This window comes from Leopardus geoffroyi, chromosome B3, assembly GCF_018350155.1.
Source record: "Leopardus geoffroyi isolate Oge1 chromosome B3, O.geoffroyi_Oge1_pat1.0, whole genome shotgun sequence".
NCBI lineage: Eukaryota > Metazoa > Chordata > Mammalia > Carnivora > Felidae > Leopardus > Leopardus geoffroyi.
Window position 1 is genome coordinate 18843702 of NC_059337.1, and position 23273 is coordinate 18866974.

At 39.0% G+C, this 23273-nt stretch overlaps 1 protein-coding gene across 12 annotated transcripts; it reads right to left on the bottom strand.

The window, feature by feature from the left end:
- Window positions 1-990: 990 nt before the first annotated feature.
- On the bottom strand, window positions 991-23216 carry LINS1 (lines homolog 1). Of its 12 annotated transcripts, XM_045448797.1 has the most exons (10): window positions 23109-23170; window positions 22328-22363; window positions 12675-12778; window positions 11326-11490; window positions 8483-8983; window positions 8283-8372; window positions 7291-7432; window positions 5827-6417; window positions 4019-4190; window positions 991-1961 (listed from the first exon to the last, which is right to left on the bottom strand). In XM_045448797.1, the coding sequence occupies exons 5-10, from the start codon at window positions 8903-8905 to the stop codon at window positions 1079-1081; spliced, it is 2301 nt and encodes a 766-aa protein (XP_045304753.1). In that variant the 5' UTR covers window positions 8906-8983; window positions 11326-11490; window positions 12675-12778; window positions 22328-22363; window positions 23109-23170; the 3' UTR covers window positions 991-1078. The 12 variants fall into 12 exon arrangements, with proteins under 12 accessions (XP_045304753.1, XP_045304747.1, XP_045304750.1 ...); XM_045448791.1 differs by having other exon boundaries at window positions 22328-23190; XM_045448794.1 differs by having other exon boundaries at window positions 12675-12783; window positions 22328-23190.
- Between the last annotated feature and the right edge of the window lie 57 nt (window positions 23217-23273).

Here is a 23273-nt window from a genome sequence, read left to right on the forward strand (position 1 = left end):
GGGTGAAACCAACTGAGCCACCCAGGCACCCCTTGACCTCTGCACTTCTATTTGGTTAACATTAGCATCTCATTGCTGTCTCAGTTAGCAGTCCTCTTTTTAGTTCCACTGATCTTTCCACTTCCACCTGAATGAGTACTAAGCCTGATACAGGGCTCTATCTCATGACTGTGAGATCATGATCTGAGCTGAAATCAAGTTGGATGCTTAGCCGACTGAGGCACCAGGGGCACCTTACAACGATTTTAAATAGAAGTATTATCTAGTGATTGAAAAATGTGTTTTAAAGAATAGACTCCTTTTCACAGAACAGACCATACACCTACATATACAGGGATAGTCACTGAGATTTTAAGTTCTTATGTATCATATTACATGTAAATACCTCAGAGGGAAATAACAAATAACACTGGATTAAATAGTGTCATTTCCAAAACTCACATCTACCCAGAACCTGTGACTGTGACCTTATCTGGAAATAGGGTCTTTGCTGATGTAGTAAGATGAGCCCATACTACACGACAGCAGACCCTAATCCAATGATTGGTGTCCTTGTAAGAGGGAAACCGGATAGACACATACAGGGAAAACCTCATGTGACAACAGAGGAAGAGACTGGAGGGACACAGCTCCAGGCTGAAGAATACCACGGAGTGCCAGCAATCGCCATAAGATAGGAAGGGGCGGGGAAGGTTCTTCCCTAGAGCCTTGAGAGAAAGCATGGCCCTGTTGACTCCTTGATTATGGACTTCTAGTCTCCAGAACTATGAGAGAATAGATTTCTGTTGTTTGGACCACCAAGTTTTGTGGTAATTTGTTACAGCAGCCCTAGCAACCTAACAAAATGACCAACCCAAATTTGAACCCTGTAAATTTCAAGTGATTTATCAGGTGACTTGGTATTTGATGTATATTTGTCAGTCACTAGGTTACTTCGAAAGGACAAAAAGATAGACTTGATTTAGAGAATGCTTGTGAGGGTGTTTTGGGTTTTTGTTTGTTGTTTTTTTACTATTATCTCATTAAGGCACAATTTACATTAGGGAAAAACAGCTCCTGGAAATAAAGTGCTACCGTTTTACAAGGCGTTCATACTCTCATTATATATTGCCCCGATACGTTTTAACAACTTTAAAAGTGCTGTGGGATTATACGGGAAAAGATTTTTCTTCTGCAAGCGGTAAACAGCACTTTGTAGCTCCTCAAAGCACTTCAGTGTTTTGGAAGACAGTCCCACTTCAGAGACGTTATTCGGGACTGTATCCCAATCAACGGAGAAGAGAATATTAGATTGTTTGGGAACCAGAGGCCTTGACTGAGGCTCGAGGCTCACTTCTTTTTCCTCCCCACTTGTTCCAACTGTGTCCTGAAATTTCTTCACTGCTTCTTGGTGTAAAGATACTTGTTTACTGTTTGCTGAATGCTGGTCTGTGCCTTCTACCTCAGAATCATCAGAGCTGTCATAATCTACCAGACTTTGAGAAGCTCGTGGGGGAGACGGGCTATCAGCCAGGAGCGTGGCGGGGGTCTCCTTGGGCATCACAAGCTGGTTCAGAGGTTTGGAAGAGGCATCAGAAACCCAGGAGCCGGAAGCATGGGCATTTCTGTGATTACCAAGAGCAGCCAAAGGTCTCAGTTCTGTTTGGTTGCTGCTCGTGTCTTGGACAAGTGAGGGGCTACAAGCACAGATATTTATGTTGTCTTTAGATTTGGTTACATCAAAATACTTGCAGATCGTGAAAAAGTCAGTCCAGTCTTTTTGTAGTAACTTTAAATATTTAACAAAATACTCAAGGAAACAGGTTTCCGATGAAATCAAAAAGTCAAGAAGAACTGAAGCATCAAATCCTATATTTTTTAGTAAGAATAAGAAGACGCAGTGTGGATTATAGCCATATTCATGTGTGTGATGGTTGCACATTTCTTTTTCTTGGGTCAAGCTTTCAGCAGCTTTACATTCTCTGAAAATAAAGGCAACAGAGACCTCAGATTAGTGACTTTTTACAAAAATAACAGTTTTAACAGATATAATTCACATACCACAAATTCACCTATCGGATTATTTTCTAATCTATGCATTATCTTCAAAGAAAAAAACATCAAAACAATCTCTTCCTCTACAAACTCTATATAATAACCCAAGTCAATAAAATAAGTAAAATACAGGGACCTTGGCAGTACTAGTTATTGTCTGCCAAAAAAAGTCCTCTGTCTTCCTGTCTTGACATCAGAGTTCCTCACGCCTACAGGTAACTAATTGCATGGAGTAAGGTGGGGGCTGGAGACTGACCTCCTTCCTTTCCTTCCAGGGTCTCCTCAATAAGGATGGGTACGTGACCCAGACCGCCAGTCAGAGTGCTTCATGCTCCTGGCTACAATGACTGCTTCCTTAGATGAATCTGTGACCCAAGCAGGCTAATCAGATCCCCCCGCTGGGACTTTTGCTAGAGCTATTAAAGATTGGAACTGTAAGGCTGGTGTCAGCTGGGCACTGCCAGCAGCCCTGCCTGAGAATGAGTGCAGAGAAGAAGAGCGATGATCAATGACGTGACTGTATCCCTGTGTATACGGTGATGTCTGATCCCAACATGACCCCTTGGAATTTCTAATTTTGAGCTAATAAATTCCTTTTTTTTTTTGCTTAGACCAGTTTGTGTTGGTCCTTTTAAACCAAACAATCTTTTTTTTTTTTTTTTTCAACGTTTATTTATTTTTGGGACAGAGAGAGACAGAGCATGAACGGGGGAGGGGCAGAGAGAGAGGGAGACACAGAATCGGAAACAGGCTCCAGGCTCTGAGCCATCAGCCCAGAGCCCGACGCGGGGCTCGAACTCACGGACCACGAGATCGTGACCTGGCTGAAGTCGGACGCTTAACCGACTGCGCCACCCAGGCGCCCCTAAACCAAACAATCTTAACAGATACAACTACATTAGGAAAAATACGTAGGGCATGAGCACATGCCTCTCTGGACATAGTGAAATTAAGAAAGTTAGAAATTTAATTCAGAGGTTTCCTCCTTCCTGAGGAGTAAGAAGTCAGCTTTGAGCACAACTAAGATCTATTTTAATAGGCATGTGTGTTTTCAGATTGAATTTGTGTCTCACCGTTTTGGAGCCTAACTCAAATCACATGCAGGAATTTTGTGTTCTTGATTAGAACCTTTTGAAAATTGGCCCCAAACACTTACAGTCTGAAGGCAGCCACTGCCAGCAGGGCCATAATACAAGTCAGAAACTGGCAGCGTGACACTGTGCCGTTGGTCATTAGTAAGAAATCCCTTTCTCTGAAGCCAAGAAAGAAATGGAAATAAGGCAAATACTTTAGGACTTTAATAAAGCAGAGCAGAAATAGTGTAAAAGGTCATCAGTTATTAACTCCGTAGCCGATTACAGCTATTTGCCACGGGATGATATGACCCCATGTGCAGCTGCTTTACTAAAGCAGAAACAGGATCAGCGGAAACCATGTCATCACTAACAAAACTTCACGACCAATTTCACATATTTGCATCAGGTTGGTATCAGCCTCAGTGCAACTGTATACTAAAATGAAAATTTTGAGCTGCTGCTTTGGTTACTTACACGTTTTACTCACCTTTAAAAAGGTGAAAGTCCTAGAAGCTCATTATGGGAAAGTTAGTCTTGGGGGTGAAAAGCATTTTTGAACATCGATTAAATTAAGGTTGGGACAATGGTACTAACGTACTCCTGATCGCACAGGTGAAACTGATGAAGCGTAACCAGAACCCGAGTTTTCCAGCGCCCTGGTCTGGTTCTACTGCCTTAGATCTGCCTACCCAGCCAAGTTTTCATAATGAGAACTCAAATGTAATCTCATTTTCATGTAGGGCAGGGTTAAAGAAAGGAACTGGAACTTATAAGGAAACCACAAGATTGTTACGGATTTTTTCCCCCCCCTTAATGATGGAAAGTAAACAGTATGTCCAGCACATTATTAAAAATGTTTTCTGCTTTCCTGGCATGTAGTTACTACAATTACTTTAAAATCTACTGGCCTGATCAACGTTAGGTAGATGCCCAATGATGCTCTGGCAGCTTCCACCATGTCATCGTCTTGTTCTATGAAGACCCTGGAGATCCACTCACATGCGTTGTGTGGCTGAAGGGAGGGCTGAAGGTGAGGCTTTAAGAAGGTCAGTAACTCAGCCATGAAATTCTGTAAACCAACTTCAAAAAATGCAAATTTCAAAGAGCAGGCAACAGCTCAGGAATGCATTTATATCTTGCTATATAGAAAACTATAGCATCAAGTATTCCAACATGCATTATCATCATAATTCACACTTTTCAAAAATCCTGTGAGGGATGAGCTCTCTTTTGCAAATTAGGAAATTGAACATCAGAGAAAAAGAAGTGACTCATTCAAGAAGATACAATTAAAATGTACAACCAGATCATCTACTTGCTGCAAGTGCCAAATAATGGATGCTCTCTGAGAAGCAAGAGTTACATGAATTCTTGCTAGAAACATACAAATGAAGGAGTAGCAGAAAAAAGAAATCACTTCGCTGGAAGCTGCAGCTGTCTGTTACTAGAAGCGACAATGCAACCAAGAAAAAATCATTTTGCCTTCAAAATAACAGGAAAAAATTTTGTTTAAATATTTAAAGTATTAAAAGAAAGACTACTATCAAGCACAAAAACCAAAAAAGTTTTGGGGACTTGTAACCGCAATTTGAAACTCTGACTTGTAGAACATATGCCACCTAGTGTTGTAAATTATAACTGCACAGGGTGAGGATGGTATCTAGGATGTAGTGATTACACCGTAAGTGGTATCCATTCAAAGCAACGCAGGGAAGTCACGGCTTACAATTCAAACCTTTCAGTAAAACTATATGTTGCTTGTTTGGAGACATCTACTATTCCTTTTTATCACATGAAATGGAGGACATGTCTTCCCCAACACCTAAATTAAATATTCTACTTTAAACAGAAGTCTTTGGAGTTAAGATCCTGAATATTATATGTAACAATTTCTTTTTATTTTTTTTAAGTTTATTTATGAGAGAGAGAGAGAGAGCGTGCGCATGAGTGGGGGAGGGGCAGAGAGAGAGGGAGGCACACAATCCGAAGCAGGCTCCAGGCTCTGAGCTGTCAGCACAGAGCCTGACATGGGTCTCGAACTCACAAACCATGAGATCATGACCTGAGCCGAAGTCAGACGCTTAACCGAGTGAGTCACCCAGGTGCCCCTATATGCAACAATTTCTTAATCAGTGTAACTTCTCACGTGTTAGTTTCAATTCATTTCCTAGTTATCCATTATCTACATTAGTAGTTACCCCAATTTTATGAAGCAGAATATGAATGAAATAGTACAAATATCTTAACTGAACAGACTTATATCACCTGCCTTGAGGCGACTCAATAACACCTTTTTAACTTTTGTCATTAATTATACTATATGAATTCAGTTTAGCCCACAAAAAGTTGACTTGTTTCTTCTTTTTTTTTAAAGCTTATATAAAAGACAGAGAGAGGCAGAGAGAGAGAGAGGAAGAGAGACACAATCCCAAACAGGCTCTGCACTGTCAATGGGGGGCTCGAACTCATGAATTGTGAGATCATGACCTGAGTGGAGATTAGATGCTTAACCGACTGAGCCACCCAGGTGCCCCAAAGTTGACATGTTTCTTAAGGGAATTCTAATTCTTTTTTTAAAAGAAAACTTAATAAATTATAACTATGATAACATGTAGATTAGTGAAGTTATAGTCCTAAGATTTGATAATTATGAATTATTTTATATCACTAAACAATTACTCGTCACTTTGCACACAAAAGGAATTCAGAGAATTACCTTTCATATCATTTGCTGAAGCACAGTTTTGAAACTTGATTTCTAAGGATTTAATGATAAGTAGGCTTGCTGCTCTGAGGATTACATGATCTGGACCAGGGACACGCTCATGTGCAGGTTGAACTTCATCTCCACCGAAGAAGGGAGGTTTTCCGTGGACAGACAATGTCCTCAATAAGCCCAAATCCACAGCTTGCAAAACAGCATCAGCTAAAGCCAATATGTCTACACCTAAATGCTGATCTGGTGGCATCAGGGCAGGGCCAGTTCCCCGACACAGATCTTCACCCACTTTCCAGAGAAGGCACTTTTTGATGAATATGATGAACCTCCTTTTGACAAAAGCCTGAACGGGCCAGGTAATAACACCTAGCACACAAGAGGGTTTCAAAAATAAAATCCTCTGGCAAATGAAATGTAGCTTCAGATGAACTCTGGAAGCTATAAGAAGTTCAAGCAATTCCAGGGAACATATCAAACTGTTTATTATTTTAGAGGTATCTTGGCAGCTTTCAAAATGCTGAGAAAATAAGGAATTGTAAAAAACTTCAAAAGCAGTGTCAAAAAGAGTCAGGAACTGCTTTAAAATTTCTGCAATGATAAAAACAGTAATATCAACAAGAAAAACAAAGGCTTCTTAAAACACAATTTACAATTCAATTTTTATAAATACTATCACTTTACACGATGAAAAATGGATTTGGATTATTTCACTCATGTGAACAAGTGAAGATACATAGGATAACGGCTAATAAGAGGAGGTTTTTATACACAATGGAATACTACCCAGCCATCAAAAAGAAATCTTGCCATTTGCAATGACGTGGATGGAGCTAGAGTGAATTATGCTAAGCGAAATAAGTCGGTTAGAGAAAGACAAATACACAGGATTGTACTTGTATGTGGAATTTAAGAAGCAGAACAGATGAACACAGGGGAAAAAAGAAAAGAAAAGGCAAACCAAAAAACAGACTCTTAACTACAGAGAACAAACTGAGGGTTACTGGGAGAGAGGTGGCCAGGGGGATGGGCTAAATGGGTACTGGGGATTCAGCTGGGCACTTGCTGGGATGAGCACTGGGTGTTGTATGTAAGTGATGAATCCTGAATTCTACTCCTGAAGCCAATATTACACTATTTCTTAATTAACTAGGATTTAAATAAAAACTTGAAACAAATGAACAAACAAAAGAATAAAAGTGAATAATCATGGTTAATTATCCTTTTTACAAATATCAATAGCATCAGACTATGAAAGGGATATATAATAATAAAGAGGTTTAATTTTTGTCTTATGTTTTATTTTAAAAAGGTATCTTCAGTCAAAAAATTTGGAGGGAGAGTCTTTAGTTTTTCATACATGAGGACAGATCAGATGCTGTAAAATAAATTTCAATCTTCATTATAAACATCACGCCCCTTGGGAGCAAAAGAATGGCATTTATGGGGGACCATAATTTGTACCTGTTTTTTGTGAACATGAGTCTTTAAAGATTTCCTTTATTATAAAAGTAAGGGTCCAGAGGCAGTACACTGCTTTCTCACTTTCAGGGTATTCAGAAAGATTTGTCTGGCAAAAAGCAATCCAGGAATTACTTAATGCTATCTACGACAAAAAACAAAAAGTAAAGTTATAACATAAAATTTTCTTTATAATTACAAATTACCTATTACATACAACTCCATATAACATTTCTTATTCCCTTGGGGGAGAAAAAAAGCAGAGTATTTGGAAAACAAAGACACAAATATCCTAATATTCTTTAAAAAATTCAATATGCCATAGAAATAAAATCTCAACAGTGAACATGAAAATATTAGCAGTGATTACTTCTAGGTGGTAGGATAATGTGTGGTTAACGTGTGGTTTTTATTTTGTTCTTTACACTTTCTCCCATTTTCCAGATTTTCTACTACAAATACCACCTTTTTGTATTTAGGACAAAAATGTTGAGAAAACAACAAGGAATTATAGCTAAAATAAATCAGTAGGTGCTTACATTTATTAATGAATTCTGAGACAAGAGAAAAATCTGATGCTGTTTGTATTTTTTTTTTTTTTTTTAATATTATGCTGAGGACCATTCTTAGAATTTATTTATGTTAAACCTGTAAAAATGGTCTTGGTCTTCAGCAGGGGTTCCTAAATCTTTCTTTGGAGATAAGGAAGCAGGCCTACCTGCTCCTCTGAGAAGCTGAAGAAAGTTATGGACTGACTTGAAACCCATCCTTGAGGTGAAGAATCTGATTTATAATGATTTACAACATATTTAAGACTCTAATCTTTGATACAAGTCACTATTATATTACTCCATTCTTACACTTTTGCGGATTTATGTGTTCTTAGGTGAGCAAACATTTTATTGGTACAAACATCTGAAGGGGAAAATCGAGGGCCAAAGAACAATTTTAAAGAAACTATAAAAGAAGTAACATAATTTGATTACTTATCTTACCTCTTCTCTCATTTGGAAATACAGAAGTAGTGCAAGGCACTTGGCAGCCATGTGACATAACAATTTATCCGAGTTTTGGAACATACAGGTCTATGGGAAAACAAATAAGTTTATCCACTATTGCCAAATGTTGTCAAAACTTTTGTCCTAAAAATCTGCATCTAAAGAAAAAAAAAATCCACAAAAAACAACTGGCTTACTAAGGTTGAATCGATGTCAGAGGATTTTAAAAGAATTGTAATTATATCTCTGTATTTTTCCTTTGCGTGGAAGTCAGTTTCAACAGACAATATTCTAGTTATCATCACTTTGATTACTGTTAACTGAAGGAGCATGATTTCTCGGGCGCTGCACATCGGAGAGTGTCTCTTCAAACACACAGGCACTACGGAAATGGTACCCAACGTGGTGCTGGGTGGCTGGTGCCTGCCTTGGACACCACGGTGGTTCGAGCATTCTGGAGAAGCGGCTGTAGAGCAATCCTGAGCTAAAACTGCTGGGTTGAGATAAAAGATGTATTCCTGGCTCTCATTTTCAAGTGTGGCTCCCAGAAGTACCTTCTTGTAGAATTGTTCTAACACTTCAAAAAAAGCTTTCATTTTGGCTGCCAAAATACATCTCATGAGAAAGCTGACGACTCCAAACTGTAAATATTAATCTTAGAAATGCGATGAATCTCTAAGAGGGTTCTTCGGTGAAACCTAAAATAGGAAAAATAATTTTTAAATTACAAGTGTTATATACCTCGTAGTACAAGGGAAAGGCATCTGTTTCCACTTAATCATTAGTCTCTCAAGTTAAAGGTAAGGACGACTGCTTAATTTCTAAAATGGAAAACTGGTAATAAGAACATTATTTTAAGACCATAAAAACGAAATGCATGCTTTCTGTAAGATTTAAGGCCATAAAATTATTTTTAATTTTATCGGAGCAGAAACTTCACCTTCCCTCTAACATTTTTCAGTGGGCCACAAGGGCTTCTCAGCCTTGGCACTGACACTTGGGACTGGATAATTTTGTTATGGGGAAGCTGGCCTGTGCCTTGTAGGCGGCATAGCAGCATTCTTGGCCTCTACCCACTAGATGCCTTATAGCACCTCCCTTGGGGGCAAACCCACTCAGGCTGAGACCCATGGGGCTCAATTCCAATTCATTAACCTTCATCTCAGGGGCACCTGGGTGGCTCAGTTGGTTATGTGTCCAACTCTTGATCTTGGCTCACTCAGATCATGATCCCATGTTTCATGGGATCGGGCCCCAGATCGGGCTCTGTGCTGACAGTGTGGAGCCTGCTTGGGATATTCTCTCTCTTTCTCTCTCTCTCTCTCTCAAAAATAAATAAATAAACTAAGAAAAAAACACTTTACCTTAAATGTACAGATGAAAACCTAGTTAGATAGTTATGTGGTCAAACTATTGTGGTTATGATGATTAATTCCCAACTTCAATTTAGTGATAATATAAAGATCCTTAGTCACCGCTTTCAACATTTAATAAAAAATTTTAAAATGTCATCCCAAGGAAAAAACAAGATGTTAATAAGCAAAAGTAATCCAAACGGGAGCACACTGTACTTGTAGCTGGATACAACTTTAGACATTCGGGTGTCCCTGACTCTGACACAATGGAGACCAGCAAGAGTGGGGAGAAGGGGTCAGGCATGGCTTATAAAGCAGGGAATATGGACAATCACTGATAGATGAATAGAACAGAAAATATTACGAGTAATAGGAGTATTAATGTAGTTACTAAAGAGCAAGATGATGAGGAAAAATTTAGGATCTTGGCAGAAACTAGAGATTACTGAAAATCCAATGGAATGCTGAGCCTCAGGAAATTATCTGATCCTCTGGGACTCAGTCCTTTCATAGCCTTTGAGCTATTTCACACCTTTGTAAGTTGTAGATTACTGATAGCAATGCAAATAATTGTTGTCTTACAACATGCAAACACAAGACTACACTGTATTTAACTAACTTGAGAATAAGGGGGAGGGAAGAATATAAAAAAAAACCCCACTAAAACGGGGGGGGGGAAGGGGGAACCCCCAAATCATGTAAATAATTGTCTGGGGAGGGGCAACCCTCCCGTCGGTGGGAAAAGCCAATTATGTTTTCTATTTGTAAATTTATTTCCACATTTCTTATTCCATATAAACTCATGTGGCTCTTTAACTTTTCCTCTTTAGGCCAGTTGTGACATTTGCCTAGTTCTTTCATTAGTTAATGAGTTAAATACAATTGCCGATAAAGTTCATTGTGTACTGGTGATGATTTTGTTGTCTGACAATCTACCCTTTAATAAACTCCACGGCCTTGCCTCATCTACTCTGGCCCATTTATAAATGCCCTGCCCATCTTTAACCTCAGTCATCCCTGGAGGAAACCTAGTAGGAGTCCTGTCACTTACTTTGGGTTGGTCTCACTTCTACAGTATGGCCCACTGACTTGCCCCTGCCTGGTCTTTAAACCTCCCCCACTACAGGTTTCTTTCCCTGGCTTAGCTTCTAGGGCATTTCAACTCCTGATTCCTACCCTCTCCTCCGCCAAGATGAACTGCCTTGTTTTTGTCCTGTAAGTATTTTTTTTTTTTTAATTTTTTTTTTTCAACGTTTATTTATTTTTGGGACAGAGAGAGACAGAGCATGAATGGGGGAGGAGCAGAGAGAGAGGGAGACACAGAATCGGAAACAGGCTCCAGGCTCTGAGCCATCAGCCCAGAGACCAACGCGGGGCTCGAACTCAGGGACCGCGAGATCGTGACCTGGCTGAAGTCGGACGCTTAACCGACTGCGCCACCCAGGCGCCCCATTGTCCTGTAAGTATTAAGAAACCTGTAAATTTTAATGTAAAGTTATGAGTGAAACTTTGGTTAAGTTTCTCTGAATCCTCTTTTCAAACTGTGGCATACATCCCACATCATTTGGAAATGTAAGTAATTATCGGTAACTTTGTTCTATCTGACAAAGTTCAGTGTTATCTGTTACCCTGAACACTGTGCTCCCAGAAAGCAAAAATGGTTAATGTTACAAGAAAGTGCTCACCACATTCCCAGATAGGACTCCCCTCCATGCTTCCTCATTGACTCCCTTGTTTCATAAAAACTCACATTCTCTCCTTCTTCTTCGAGAGGTATTCTATTAATGAACATTCTCCCTTTTGCAATAGCCTGAATAAACTTATCTTCTTAATTGTCTGGTGAGTTCCATCTGCCGCAAATCAGAAACTAGTTTTCATATTCTACTTCAAAGTCCATTTCCATTGTACTTATTTTACTTTATATTTTAGTTATGATAGGAACATTTCTTCCCAATAAAACCAATAACATCTTTTACTTAAGTTGACATAAACTACTGACACTTTTGTATGTCAAATATCCTATGACAATAGACTATTTTAGGTTTTAATTAATAGCACATGTGTGCGTGTATTATAATTTTTAGCCACAAAAGAAATTATTTTTATTTCAATGCTACAACAGTAAAAAACACTTCCAATAATATTTCTATATTTTTATAAGTTCTTGAATTGTTACCATGAATGAGAATAAGATTGCTGCTAATCAACCATTTTTGACCTAGGAAAAGGGCCATTTCAGCACTCAAAACTGAAGTGGATACCAGTAAATGAATAAATAAACAAACCAATGAGCAAGTGAGCATTTCGGGGGGGATATGGGCTATTTTCTGTCATAGTGGGACCCAGGTTTTCTGGTAAGCGTGGTCGCGAGAAATCAGATCTAAAAGTTATAAACTTTCAATCAAGGAGAGACATTTTCAAAATGACTCTTTATAGACAGAGGAAAAAACAAAAGCATCAATGGGGGCCCACACATGCCAGGCAGGTGTAGCAGGGCCAAGGACAGGCTGCCCCGAAAGGTGCCACTTTGGCACATTGATTATTTCAAATAAAAGTTACTTAAGAGATGCCCTGTCAAGAACTCTCAGATCCTCCTCCGCTGTCCCTGCCAAAGCAGGAAATAAATCTCCCATGAGAGGTGTCCTCCCTGTATCAGGAGGTAGAGATGCCCTTACCTCTAGAGATAGGGAATTTAGAGCCAAGAAAGCTGTATAACAACCCTTGTGACCTTTTACTAATTTATTCCCCCAGCCCAAATTCTCTTTAGAATTCCTTACTAATAAAAGCTCCTGAAGTTAAGTTTTCTCTGTCCTGTTACTTCCTCACAGATTTATTGTCTCTTTGTCTAAAAACTATAAAAACCGCTTATCTTGGTCATTTCTTTAGGCGTCCCAGTCATTATTGGGTCTCTGTGCACACATCATAAAACTTTTTTTCTGTTAATCCATCTCATGTAAATTTAATTCTTAGTCCTGCTGGAAGGCCTTGAAGCTTGAAGGATGGAGGAAGAATTTTTCCTTCCCTTCACACGCACCAAATGAATGAAGAGGACAGATGCTAGGCTGGTTCTTCTGTGACTAAGCATCAATCTTTCCTCATGACAATGTCTTTTCAAGTACTGATGCTGGCCAAAGAAACCTACACTGAAACAAACGTCTGTGAGCAGCCTATGGAGAATGATAGCTTTTTTTGTGAAAGGAATTATAGTATTACATGAAAGGACAAATCCTGCAAAAACGAACTAGGGGATTTGACCAACCACACTTTTTCCCCCTGAAATGTCATTCCAAGGTTGGTACATCTCAAGCTCATTACCAGCCTGGGCTGGAGGAAGGCGTACCCCTCAGACAAGCTTTTGAGCAAGCCATGCTAGATATACATGAGAAATATGTCTAGCTTGAGAAGGAAACAATCATTAGGAAAGGTCTGTTTGGGGCAGTAAACGGATAGTGTCTTTCAAAGAGTTTTTTTCAGAAAAGGCCTCTTGGCAGAGGAGAATGAACTCCACCACCAGACTGCCTAAGGGAACACCTATTATAAGCATAAAATTTGCCTCCAGTCTCTCTTTTACTGTTGAAGTGCTATAAATGATTTGAATTGTGTATTCTATTCCTAATAAACTGTGTTTGTCTTAATATAAAAACAATATATTCCCACTCATCTTCACATAAAGTCGATGCTTTGGGAATAATAATTGTTAAAGTTTACTGAGTGCCTACTATGTACCAGACACTGATCTAAGTGAGTGATAGTTTCACAACAGATTTATGAGGTGGATAATTATCATACCCATTTTACAAATAAGTAAATTAAGGCAAGGAGAGATAAAGTTAAAGAGTTAAGTGGCAGAGTCAGGATTTGAACTGACAAAGTCTGATTTGAAAGCCTGGGGTCCTCCTCAAGTTTTGTCTGATGCTCCAAGCCTCAGGACAATGGATGAACAGAGGAGCTCTAATAAGCTTCCAAATCGAAAACTTTGTGAGTGAAAATTCACACAGACTAATCTTCAACACTTTCTAGATTTTCTCCCGTAATACTGTAAAGCAGAATACCTATTCTTAGAATGATTTTCACATGCTGCACAAAATCTAAACTCAAGGCCAATTACCAAACAACTTCCCAACGCAAACCAAGACTACTTTTTTCAAAAGACACTCAGCAACCAAAGGTTAAAACACTAATCAGGACATCCATTTGATTGAATTTTTATATTAAATTACTTTCAGAAGATACATCAAACCCAAGATGAAAAGTCAAAGTATCTATACATCATACATCAACATCAGCCCATCAACAGTTAAAGGCGGTATCAATATGAGTGATTAAGACCTTGATTTTACTTCACTTAAAATAGTTTCAACTCTTCACAAAAACTAACTCAAAATGGATCATGGGCTTAAGACTTAAAATAAGACTTTAGGAAAAAAGAAAAAAAATAGGAGAAAAATATTTGGGATTCAAGGTTAGGCATAAAGTTCTTAAACTTGGCTCCAAAAGTACAGTCTATAAAAACAAAAATTGATAAACCAGACCTCAACAAAATTAAAAACTTTTGCCCTGTGAAAGACCCTATTAAGAGTATGAAAAGACAAGCTATTGACGGAGAGAAAATATTGGCTACTCACATATCCAACATGGCACTAGTATCTAAAAATCTATAAAGAATTGTCAAAACTCAGTATTTTAAAAGATAATAACAATTAGAAAATGGGCAAGAGACATGAACAAACCTTTCCCTGAAGAGGATCTACAGATGGCAAATAAGTGCTTAAAAAGATGTTCAACCACATCAGACACTGGGGAAATATAAATTAAAATCACATTAAATACCAGTATCATTATAACTGAAATAAAAATTAGTGACACCAAATTCTGGAGAGGATATGGAGAACCAGACCACTCTTATGGTGCTGGTGAGATTATGAAATGGTACAGTCACTCTGGAAAACAGTCTAGTAGAGTCTCTTTAAAAAGCTAACATACTCTTAACCATATGTTCCACCAGTTGTGCTCCTTGGTATTTACTTGAAGGAGCTGAAAACTTATGTCAACACAAACACCTGCACACAAGTGTCCACAGCAGCTTTGTTCAAAATTTCCAAAACTTGGAAGCAATTAACATATCCTTCAGTGGGTGAATGAATAAAGAAACTGCGGTACATTCAGACAATGGAATCTTATTCAGTCCTAAAAAGGAAGAGCTATTGAGCCATGAAAAGACACAAAGGAACTTTCAATGCATAGTATTAAGTAAAAAAAATCAATGTGAAAGGCTATATATTGTACGATTCCAACTATAAGACATTCTGGAAAAAGTAAAGCTATGGAGACAGTAAAAAAATCAGTGGTTGCCAGGGGTTGGGGTAGAGGGAAGGGATGAATAGGGGAGCATCCCTATTAGGGCAGTGAAAATACTCTGTATGATCCTATCATGGTAGATACGTATCATTATATCTTTGCCCAAACACAGAGGATGTACGCTACCAAGAGTGAACCCTAGTGTGAACTATGGACTTGGGAAGTAGGTTCATCAATTGTAACAAATGTACCACTCTGACGGGGGGGTGTTGATAATGCAGGGAAGGGCTATGCATGTGTGAGGGGCAGGAGGTATATATACAGGAAATCTCTGTACTTTCTGATCAGTTTTGCTGTGAACCTAAACCTGCTCTAAAAAGATCTTAAAACAAAGATCTTAAAACAAAAATCTTTAAAAGATCTTTAAAACAAAATAAGAAACTAAACATGCAACTACTATATGACCTAATAATTACACACCTGGTCATTTATTCCAACAAAATGAAGACTTACATTCACACAAAAACCTGTACATGAAAGTTCACAGCAGGTTCATTTATAATAGCCAAAAACTGGAGATAACCCAGATGTTCTTCAATAGATGAATGGTTGTCCTGTGGTACATCCATACCATACTGGAATGCTACACAGCAATAAGGAAAGAACTATTGATAAATACAATAATTTGGATAGCTCTTATGTAATTAAGCCAAGAGAAAAAAGCCAATCTCAGAAGGTTGCATATTGTACGGCTCTACTCTTGAAATGACAAAATTAGAGAGATGGAGAAGAGATTAGTGGTTGCCAGTGGTTAGGGAGGGCCCCTCCCGCTTAGCAGTAGGATTATACAGGCCAACACAAGGCATCCTTGTGACCATGGAACTGGTGACAGCAACACTAACCTGCTGTATGTGATAAAATTGCATAGGACTAAATATACATACAGATAAATGAACAGAGGTAAAACAGGAAATCTGAACAAGATCAGTGATTGTACTAATGTCAATATCTAGCTTCTGATACTGTATGATAGTTGTGAAAGATGCTACCATTGGAAAACTAGGCAAAGGGTACACAGTCTCTCTCTGTATTATTTCTTACACTTGCATGTGAATCTACAATTTCTCAAAATTAACAATTCAATTAAAAATATCATAATTTCAGGGGCACCTAGGTGGCTCAGTCAGTTAAGCATCCAACTCTTGATCTAAGCTCAGGTCTTGATCTCAGGGTCATGAGTTCAAGCCCCATGTTGTGCTCCAAGCTAAGCATGAAGCCTACCTAAAAAAAAAAAAAAAAAAAAAAAGAAAGAAGAAAATATGATTTCAGCTACAGACATCAGCCTTCTGATCCCAAGCATTAATATACATAGAATTTCATTAATATCAACTTTATCTAAATGTAAAGATATTAGAACTTTGATTCTGAAAATTCCTAGAGTGAAAACTAAGCAGAATGGCATTTTAAAATGCTAAAAAGTATTTAAAAAAAATTTTTTTTGTTTATTATTTGTTATTGGGAGAGAGACAGAGTGCAAGCAGGGGAGGGTTAGAGAGAAAGGGAGACAGAATCTGAAGCGGACCCCAGGTTCTGAGGTGTCAGCATAGAGCCTGATGTGGGGCTCGAACTCAGGAACTGTGAGATCATGACCTGAGCAGAAGTCGGATGCCTAGCTGACTGAGCCACCCAGGCGCCCCTAAAAAGTATTTTCTTAAAAAATATTCCTAAGTAAGGGGCGCCTGGGTGGCTCAGTCGGTCAAGCATCTGACTTCAGCTCAAGTCATGATCTTGCCATTTGTGGGACTGAGCCCCATGTTGTTGGGCTATGCTGACAGCTCAGAGCCTGGAGCCTGCTATGGATTCTGTGTCTCCTTCTCTCTCTGCCTGTCCCCTGCTCATGCTCTCTCTCGCTCTCTCTCTCTCAAAAATAAACATTAAAAAAACTTTTTTAATATTCCTAAGTAAAAACTAGGTAGAAATTTTAAGTGCACAGTCTATTCATTAGAAAACATTCTGCCATCACCCAATTTCAAAATTATCAAAAAACAAGCTGCTAGTAATTTAATCCTTTTTTGTATGCAGAAAAAAAAAAAAAAAAAAAACACAACAAAAAAGGTGCCACTATCTCTTTAGGAGATTTTCTTTAAATAACCTATATATTTAAATTCAGAATACAGAAAAATAATTACTTTCATGGTCATTGTTACAATGAAAAAATGCTTTTCTTTATATGAAAAGCTACTATAGTTTGTCAATTGACTGAAAAACTCAAAACTGGGCTTTGGCCAAATGCAACAGTAAATTCAAATTTGATCACAGCTCCACAGGTCACTGAATCTACATTGCTCCACTAATGAAGATGCTGTGATTCTAAAGGCAGAAGTTGAGACCTCTAAACAAAGGCTATCCTTCCATGATTCTGGTTTCTGTCCCAACTAAGACAGCAATCATTATGTCTAAACAAACAAATGAACGAACAAACAAATAAAATGAGTCTAGTTAGAGTCTACAGAAAGTTCAAGGGTGATGCCAAAGTCAGGGGAGGCTGAGGAGGGTGGCTAAGGCACTGACAAGGCCTGGAAGACAAAAGGAACATAGCTGGTGAACTGTGATTTCAAGAGGACCTCCCTCCCCTATAAAAGATGGACGCAGAAGGGATATCTTCCAACAGCATGTCGCGTGCTTTGCCCTCCTAGTTCTACTCTTCATCTTTCTCCATGCCCCAGTATTCTCCAATATTGGAAGTCCTAGGTAGAGCAATCAGGCAAGAAAATTAAATTAAAGTATCAGAATTAGAAAGGAAGAAGTAAAACTATCTCTATTTGCAGATGACATGACTTGACATAAACGAAATCCTAAAGACTCAACCAAAAAAATGTTGGATCTAATCAAAGAATTCAGTGAAGCTGCAAGATATAAAATTAAATATGAGAATGAGTAGCATTTTGTTACAGTAACAACAAGTTTTCTGAAAAGAAATAAAGAAATTGATCCCACATGTAATAGCACCAAAAATAAATAAACAAACAAAAACATTTAGGAATGAATGTAACTAAGGAGGTGAAAGATCTCTGAAAACCACAATGCACTGATAAAAGAATTCAGAGACAAAATACATGGAAAAGTATCTCATGTTCACGTATTAGAAGAATTAACATTGTCAAAATGTCAATACTACCAAAAGTCATCTATAGATTCAATGCCACCCCTATTAAGATTCCAATGGTATTTTTTTATAGAAGTAGAAAAAACACTCCTAAAATTTACACAGAACCACTAAAGATCCCCAAAAGCCAGAAAAAATCCTAAGAAAGAACAAAGCAAGAGACATTACAGTTCCTGATTTCAAGCTACACCATAAAGCTATAGCCATCAAAACTGGCATGAAAACAATCAGACCAATGAAACAGAATTGAGAGCCCTGAAATAAATCCCCGCATATACAACCCACTAATATCTAACCATGGATTCAAGAATATTCAATGGACAAGACAGTCTTTTCAATAAATAGTGCTGAGATAATTGGATATTCACATGTAAAAGAATCAAATTGGATCCATATCTTACACTCACAAAAATTAACTCAAAATGAATTAAAGACTTAGATATAAGACCTGAAAGCATGAAACTCCTATAAGAAAACACAGGAATAAAGCTCCTTGACATGGGTGTTGGTAATTTTTTGGATGACTGCTAAAGCACAAGCAACAAAATAAACAAGTGGAACTATGTCCAACTAACAAGCTTCTGCACAGCTGAATAAATCATCAGTAAAGTGAAAAGAAAACCTACAGGATGGAAAAAAATATTTGCAAACCGTACATCTGATGTCCAAAATACATAACGAACTCGTACAACTCAACCAAAAAACCACAAATAATCCAATTTAAAAATGGGCAAAGGAAACAAAACAAAAGCAAAAATGAACTATTGGGACTTCATCAAGATAAAAACCTTCTGCACAGCAAAGGAAACAATCAGCAAAACTAAAAGGCAACCAATAGAATGGGAGAAGACATTTACAAATGACATATCACATAAAGGGTTAGTATCCAAAATCTACAAAGAACTTCTCAAACCCAAAAAACAAATAATCCAATGAAGAAATGGGCAAAAGACATGAGAATAGACACTTTTCAAGAGAAGACACCCAGATGGTTAACAGACACATGAAAAAATGCTCAACATCACTCATCATCAGGGAAATACAAATCAAAACCACAATGAGATACCATCTCACATCAGTCAGAATGGCTAAAATTAACAACTCAGGCAACAACAGATGTTGGCAAGGATGCGGAGAAAGAGGAACACTTTTGCGCTGCTGGTTGTAATGCAAACTGGTGTAGCCACTCTGGAAAACAGTACGGAGGTTCCTCGAAAAATTAAAAATAGAACTACCCTACGACCCAGAAATTGCACTACTAGGTATTTATCCAAGGGATATAGGTGTGCTGTTTCGAAGAGACACATGCACCCCAATGTTTATAGCAGCACTATCGACAATAGCCAAAGTATGGAAAGAGTCCAAATGCCCACCAACAGATGAATGGATAAAGAAGATATGCTGTATATACACAATGGAGTATTATTTGACAATCAAAAAGAATGAAATCTTGCCATTTGCAGCAATGTGGATGGAACTAGAGGGTATTATGCTAAGCAAAGTTAGTCAGAGAAAGACAAATATCATTATGACTACACTCATATGTGGAATTTAAGATACAAAACAGATGAACATAGGGGAAGGGAAGCAAAAAGAATATAAAAACAGGGAGGGGGACAAAACATAAGAGACTCTTAAATATAGAGAACAGAGGGTTGCTGGAGGGGCTGTGGGTGGGGGGATGGCTAAATGGGCAAGGGGCATTAAGGAAGACACTTGTTGGGATGAGCACTGGGTGTTATGTGTAGGGGATGAATCACTGGATTCTACTCCTGAAATCATTATTGCACTATATGTTAACTAACTTGGATGTAAATTAAAAAATAAAAAATAATAAAAATAAACAATTTAAAAAAATAAAAATGGGCAAAAGAGCTAAATAGACATTTTTCCAAGGAAAATATACAAAAGGCCAACAGGTACGTGAAAAGATGCTCAACCTCACCACTCGGGGAAATGCAAATTAAAACTACAATAATGAGATATTACTTCACACCTGTTAAGAATTGCCATCATGAAAAAGAGTTAACAAATGCTGGCAAGAGGTGGAGAAAAGGGAGTCTTTGCGCACCGTTGGTGGGAATGTAAATTGGTGCAACCACTCTGGAATCTGGAAGGCAGTATGGAGGATCCTTAAAAAATTAATAACAGAACTACCATATGATGCAAAAATTCCACTTCTGGGAATATACCCAAAAGCATAAAAAAAAAAAAAAAAAACCAACCTGAAAACATATCTGCACCCTCATGTTCCTAACAACATTATTTAAATAGCTAAGACATGGACGTGATGTAAGTGTCCATTAATGGATGAAAAAGTTGTGTAATATACATACAATGGCAAATTATTCTGCCATAAACAATGAGGAAATCCATTTGCAACAACACACATGGACCTTGGAGGCATTATGCTAAGAAAAATACTATATAATCTCACTTATATGTGGAATCGAAACAAAAGACCACTCCAAATTCATAGAAAAAGAGATAAGACTTGTGGTTACAAAGGCAGACAATGCAGCGGAGAGGAATTCAAGGAAGGTGGCTAAAAGATACAAACTTCCAATTATAAGTTCAATAAATACTAGGGATGTAAGGTACACCATGACGACTACTGCTAACACTGCTGTACGACATACAGGAAAGTTGCTAAGAGAGTAAGTCCTCAGAGTTTTCATCACCAGAAAAACATTTTTTTTTCCTTTTTTTCTTTCATTTCTTTTTATTGTATCTATATGAGAAGATGGGTGTTAGCTGCACCTTCTGCGGCAACCGTTTCACAATTTATAAAAATCACACCATCATGCCATATGCCTTAAACAGACACAATCGTGTATGCCAATTATTTCTCAATAAAATAGAAAAACAGTTGGCATCTTTAAGTGTTCAGTCCTCTACAGCCTCTCTCTTAGAGCAATTTCATGGATTCTCAATGTCTTCAATTATTATCTCTATGCTAACAACTCCAGAATCCAGTTAGGGTCTGTCTTCTGGGTGCTACACCCAAGTATGCCCAGAGAGTTTTGGGCTCCAGACTCAAAACGCTATCAGAGAGTTGCACTTGGAGGTCCCACAGGCACCTTTAGCATAAATTCAGCTCTACTTCTAAGGTCCCTCAAACTTGTTTTCTCTTACATCTCACTTTAGGTGTATCTCCGAGTCAACCAAGCTAGAAACTCAGACATCTTCCTGGAACCCTTCCTCACCCCAATTCTCTCCATTTTCACGGCCACTATTGCAGTACAACACTTCTGCCCCGGACAAACTAACAGATTTTTTGCTACGTGGTTGTTTCTTAGGCCACATCACACCCACTTCCCTCTGAAAAACCCCTCCACCTTCCTTAGGAAAAAGTCCAAACCCCTGGACAGGGCTTAGAGGTCCTTCAAGATCTGCCTCTTGGAATCCCTTCAACTTTCTGTCCCACAAACTAAGCTACAGGATTTCTCTAAGGTCCTCAAAAACCATGCACTTTAAGCGTTCCCAAGCTTTGCCTGGCACCTTCTGACTAAATCACATTCAACTTTCTCCCTCCCACGTTCAACCTTTAGTGTGGAAACCTGCGGTCCAGGGGAAGGCTTTCACATATCCAACTCAGGATTAGAGGGCCGTGCCAAGTGCTCCCTCAGCCTATACTACACTATTTATCTCACTGCATGGTCTATAAATATTTTCTAGTTTGGTTTACCCACACTTTGACTATGGGCTTCCCTGGGCAGGACTGAGGTGTTTGCTTACATAAGCCAGTATGTAGCTCATGAGGAAAGCACCAAAACATGTACTCCAGAATGAAGAATAGTGTAGAAGACAACGGGGTGGGGGGTGGGGGGTGGGGGGTGGGGGTGGCGCGTGCAAATTCAAAGTGTTTGCAGCGACCCCCACCGGCCACACAACATCTTAATTTATCTTATTACTTAAAAGTAATTGGCATATTAAATTACTTCCTTTATATAATGATAGGCCTTTCTATGTAGACATTGGTGGTAGCCAAATGTTTGGTATATCAGATGGCTCAGTTTAAAATAATGTCAATGCTTGTTTAGATTACTCTAATAGCCTTCCAGATTTGCAGTAACCCCGCTCTCAGCTACAGTCTTTCCCCCTGAGCAGTCAGGGATTTTTTCAAAAAATAATTTCCCTACATGGCTTACAATGTCCTGCAAAGATCCGCAGTTTTTCCCACACCCCCAACCTTACTACCAATCATTCTCCCTCTTACTCACTCTGCTCAAGTACGGGGGTCTTCTTTCTTGCGGTTGCTGTTAAACAGCAAAGATTATTCCAGCATCAGAGCCTTTGTACTGTTGCCTTCAAAATTATCCCCACCCCATCGCCCCAGATCTTGGCACGGTTGGCCCCTCCTCATTCAGATCTCAGCTCAAATATCACTTCCTCAGAGATCTTTCCTGACTACTTATCTAAGATAGTCATCACATCCTAGTCAAACTCGATCCCATTATTTGCTTCACTTTCTTTATATAACCTATCCCTTTGTGATAATTTTGTGTTTATCTGTCTCCTATTTTAAAGCGAAAGCTCCACGAGGACAGGTGATCGCACCCCTCATGTTCACTGTTGTCTCCCTACCGGCTAGAACCGTGTCTAGCCAGTTAACACTTTCTAAATGAATACACGCACTCAATAAACCCGTCCATCTCGCATTATTTTCCATTCTCCTTTCCCCTCCATTGTCAGAAATCCGTGAGGGTCGCTATCCTCGCAGGAAAGCTCTTGCAGCGTTACCACCGTTCCAAAGAGAGTCCTCTTCTCCTCTCCGGGCGAGGCAAGCCCAGCCTGGTCGGTAAAGGGGCCTCGGGGGCCGAAAGACGAGCCACAGACCCGGCACCCGCCTCTGAAAAGCGCTGAGGAGGGGCGGCGACACAGGGTGCCCCTCTCCTCGCTTCCTGCGGACTGCTGCCACCCCAACCTTAGACCCTCTGACCTGCCTTTCAGTCCGCGGCACACATTCCTCCCCCGCGGAGCTCCGCGGCCGCTCCCAGTTACCTGCCAGGGATCTGGCTTGGGAGACTCAGCCTTGCCACCACCATCCTAACCCACAAAAGCGCCCTCCGGGCCACCGTACTTCGCGGAAAGTATAAGCTAGTTTCTCCTTCCGCATGCGCAGAGGCCCCGTTCGGCGTACAGTGTCTCTTAGCAACGGCTTCGAGT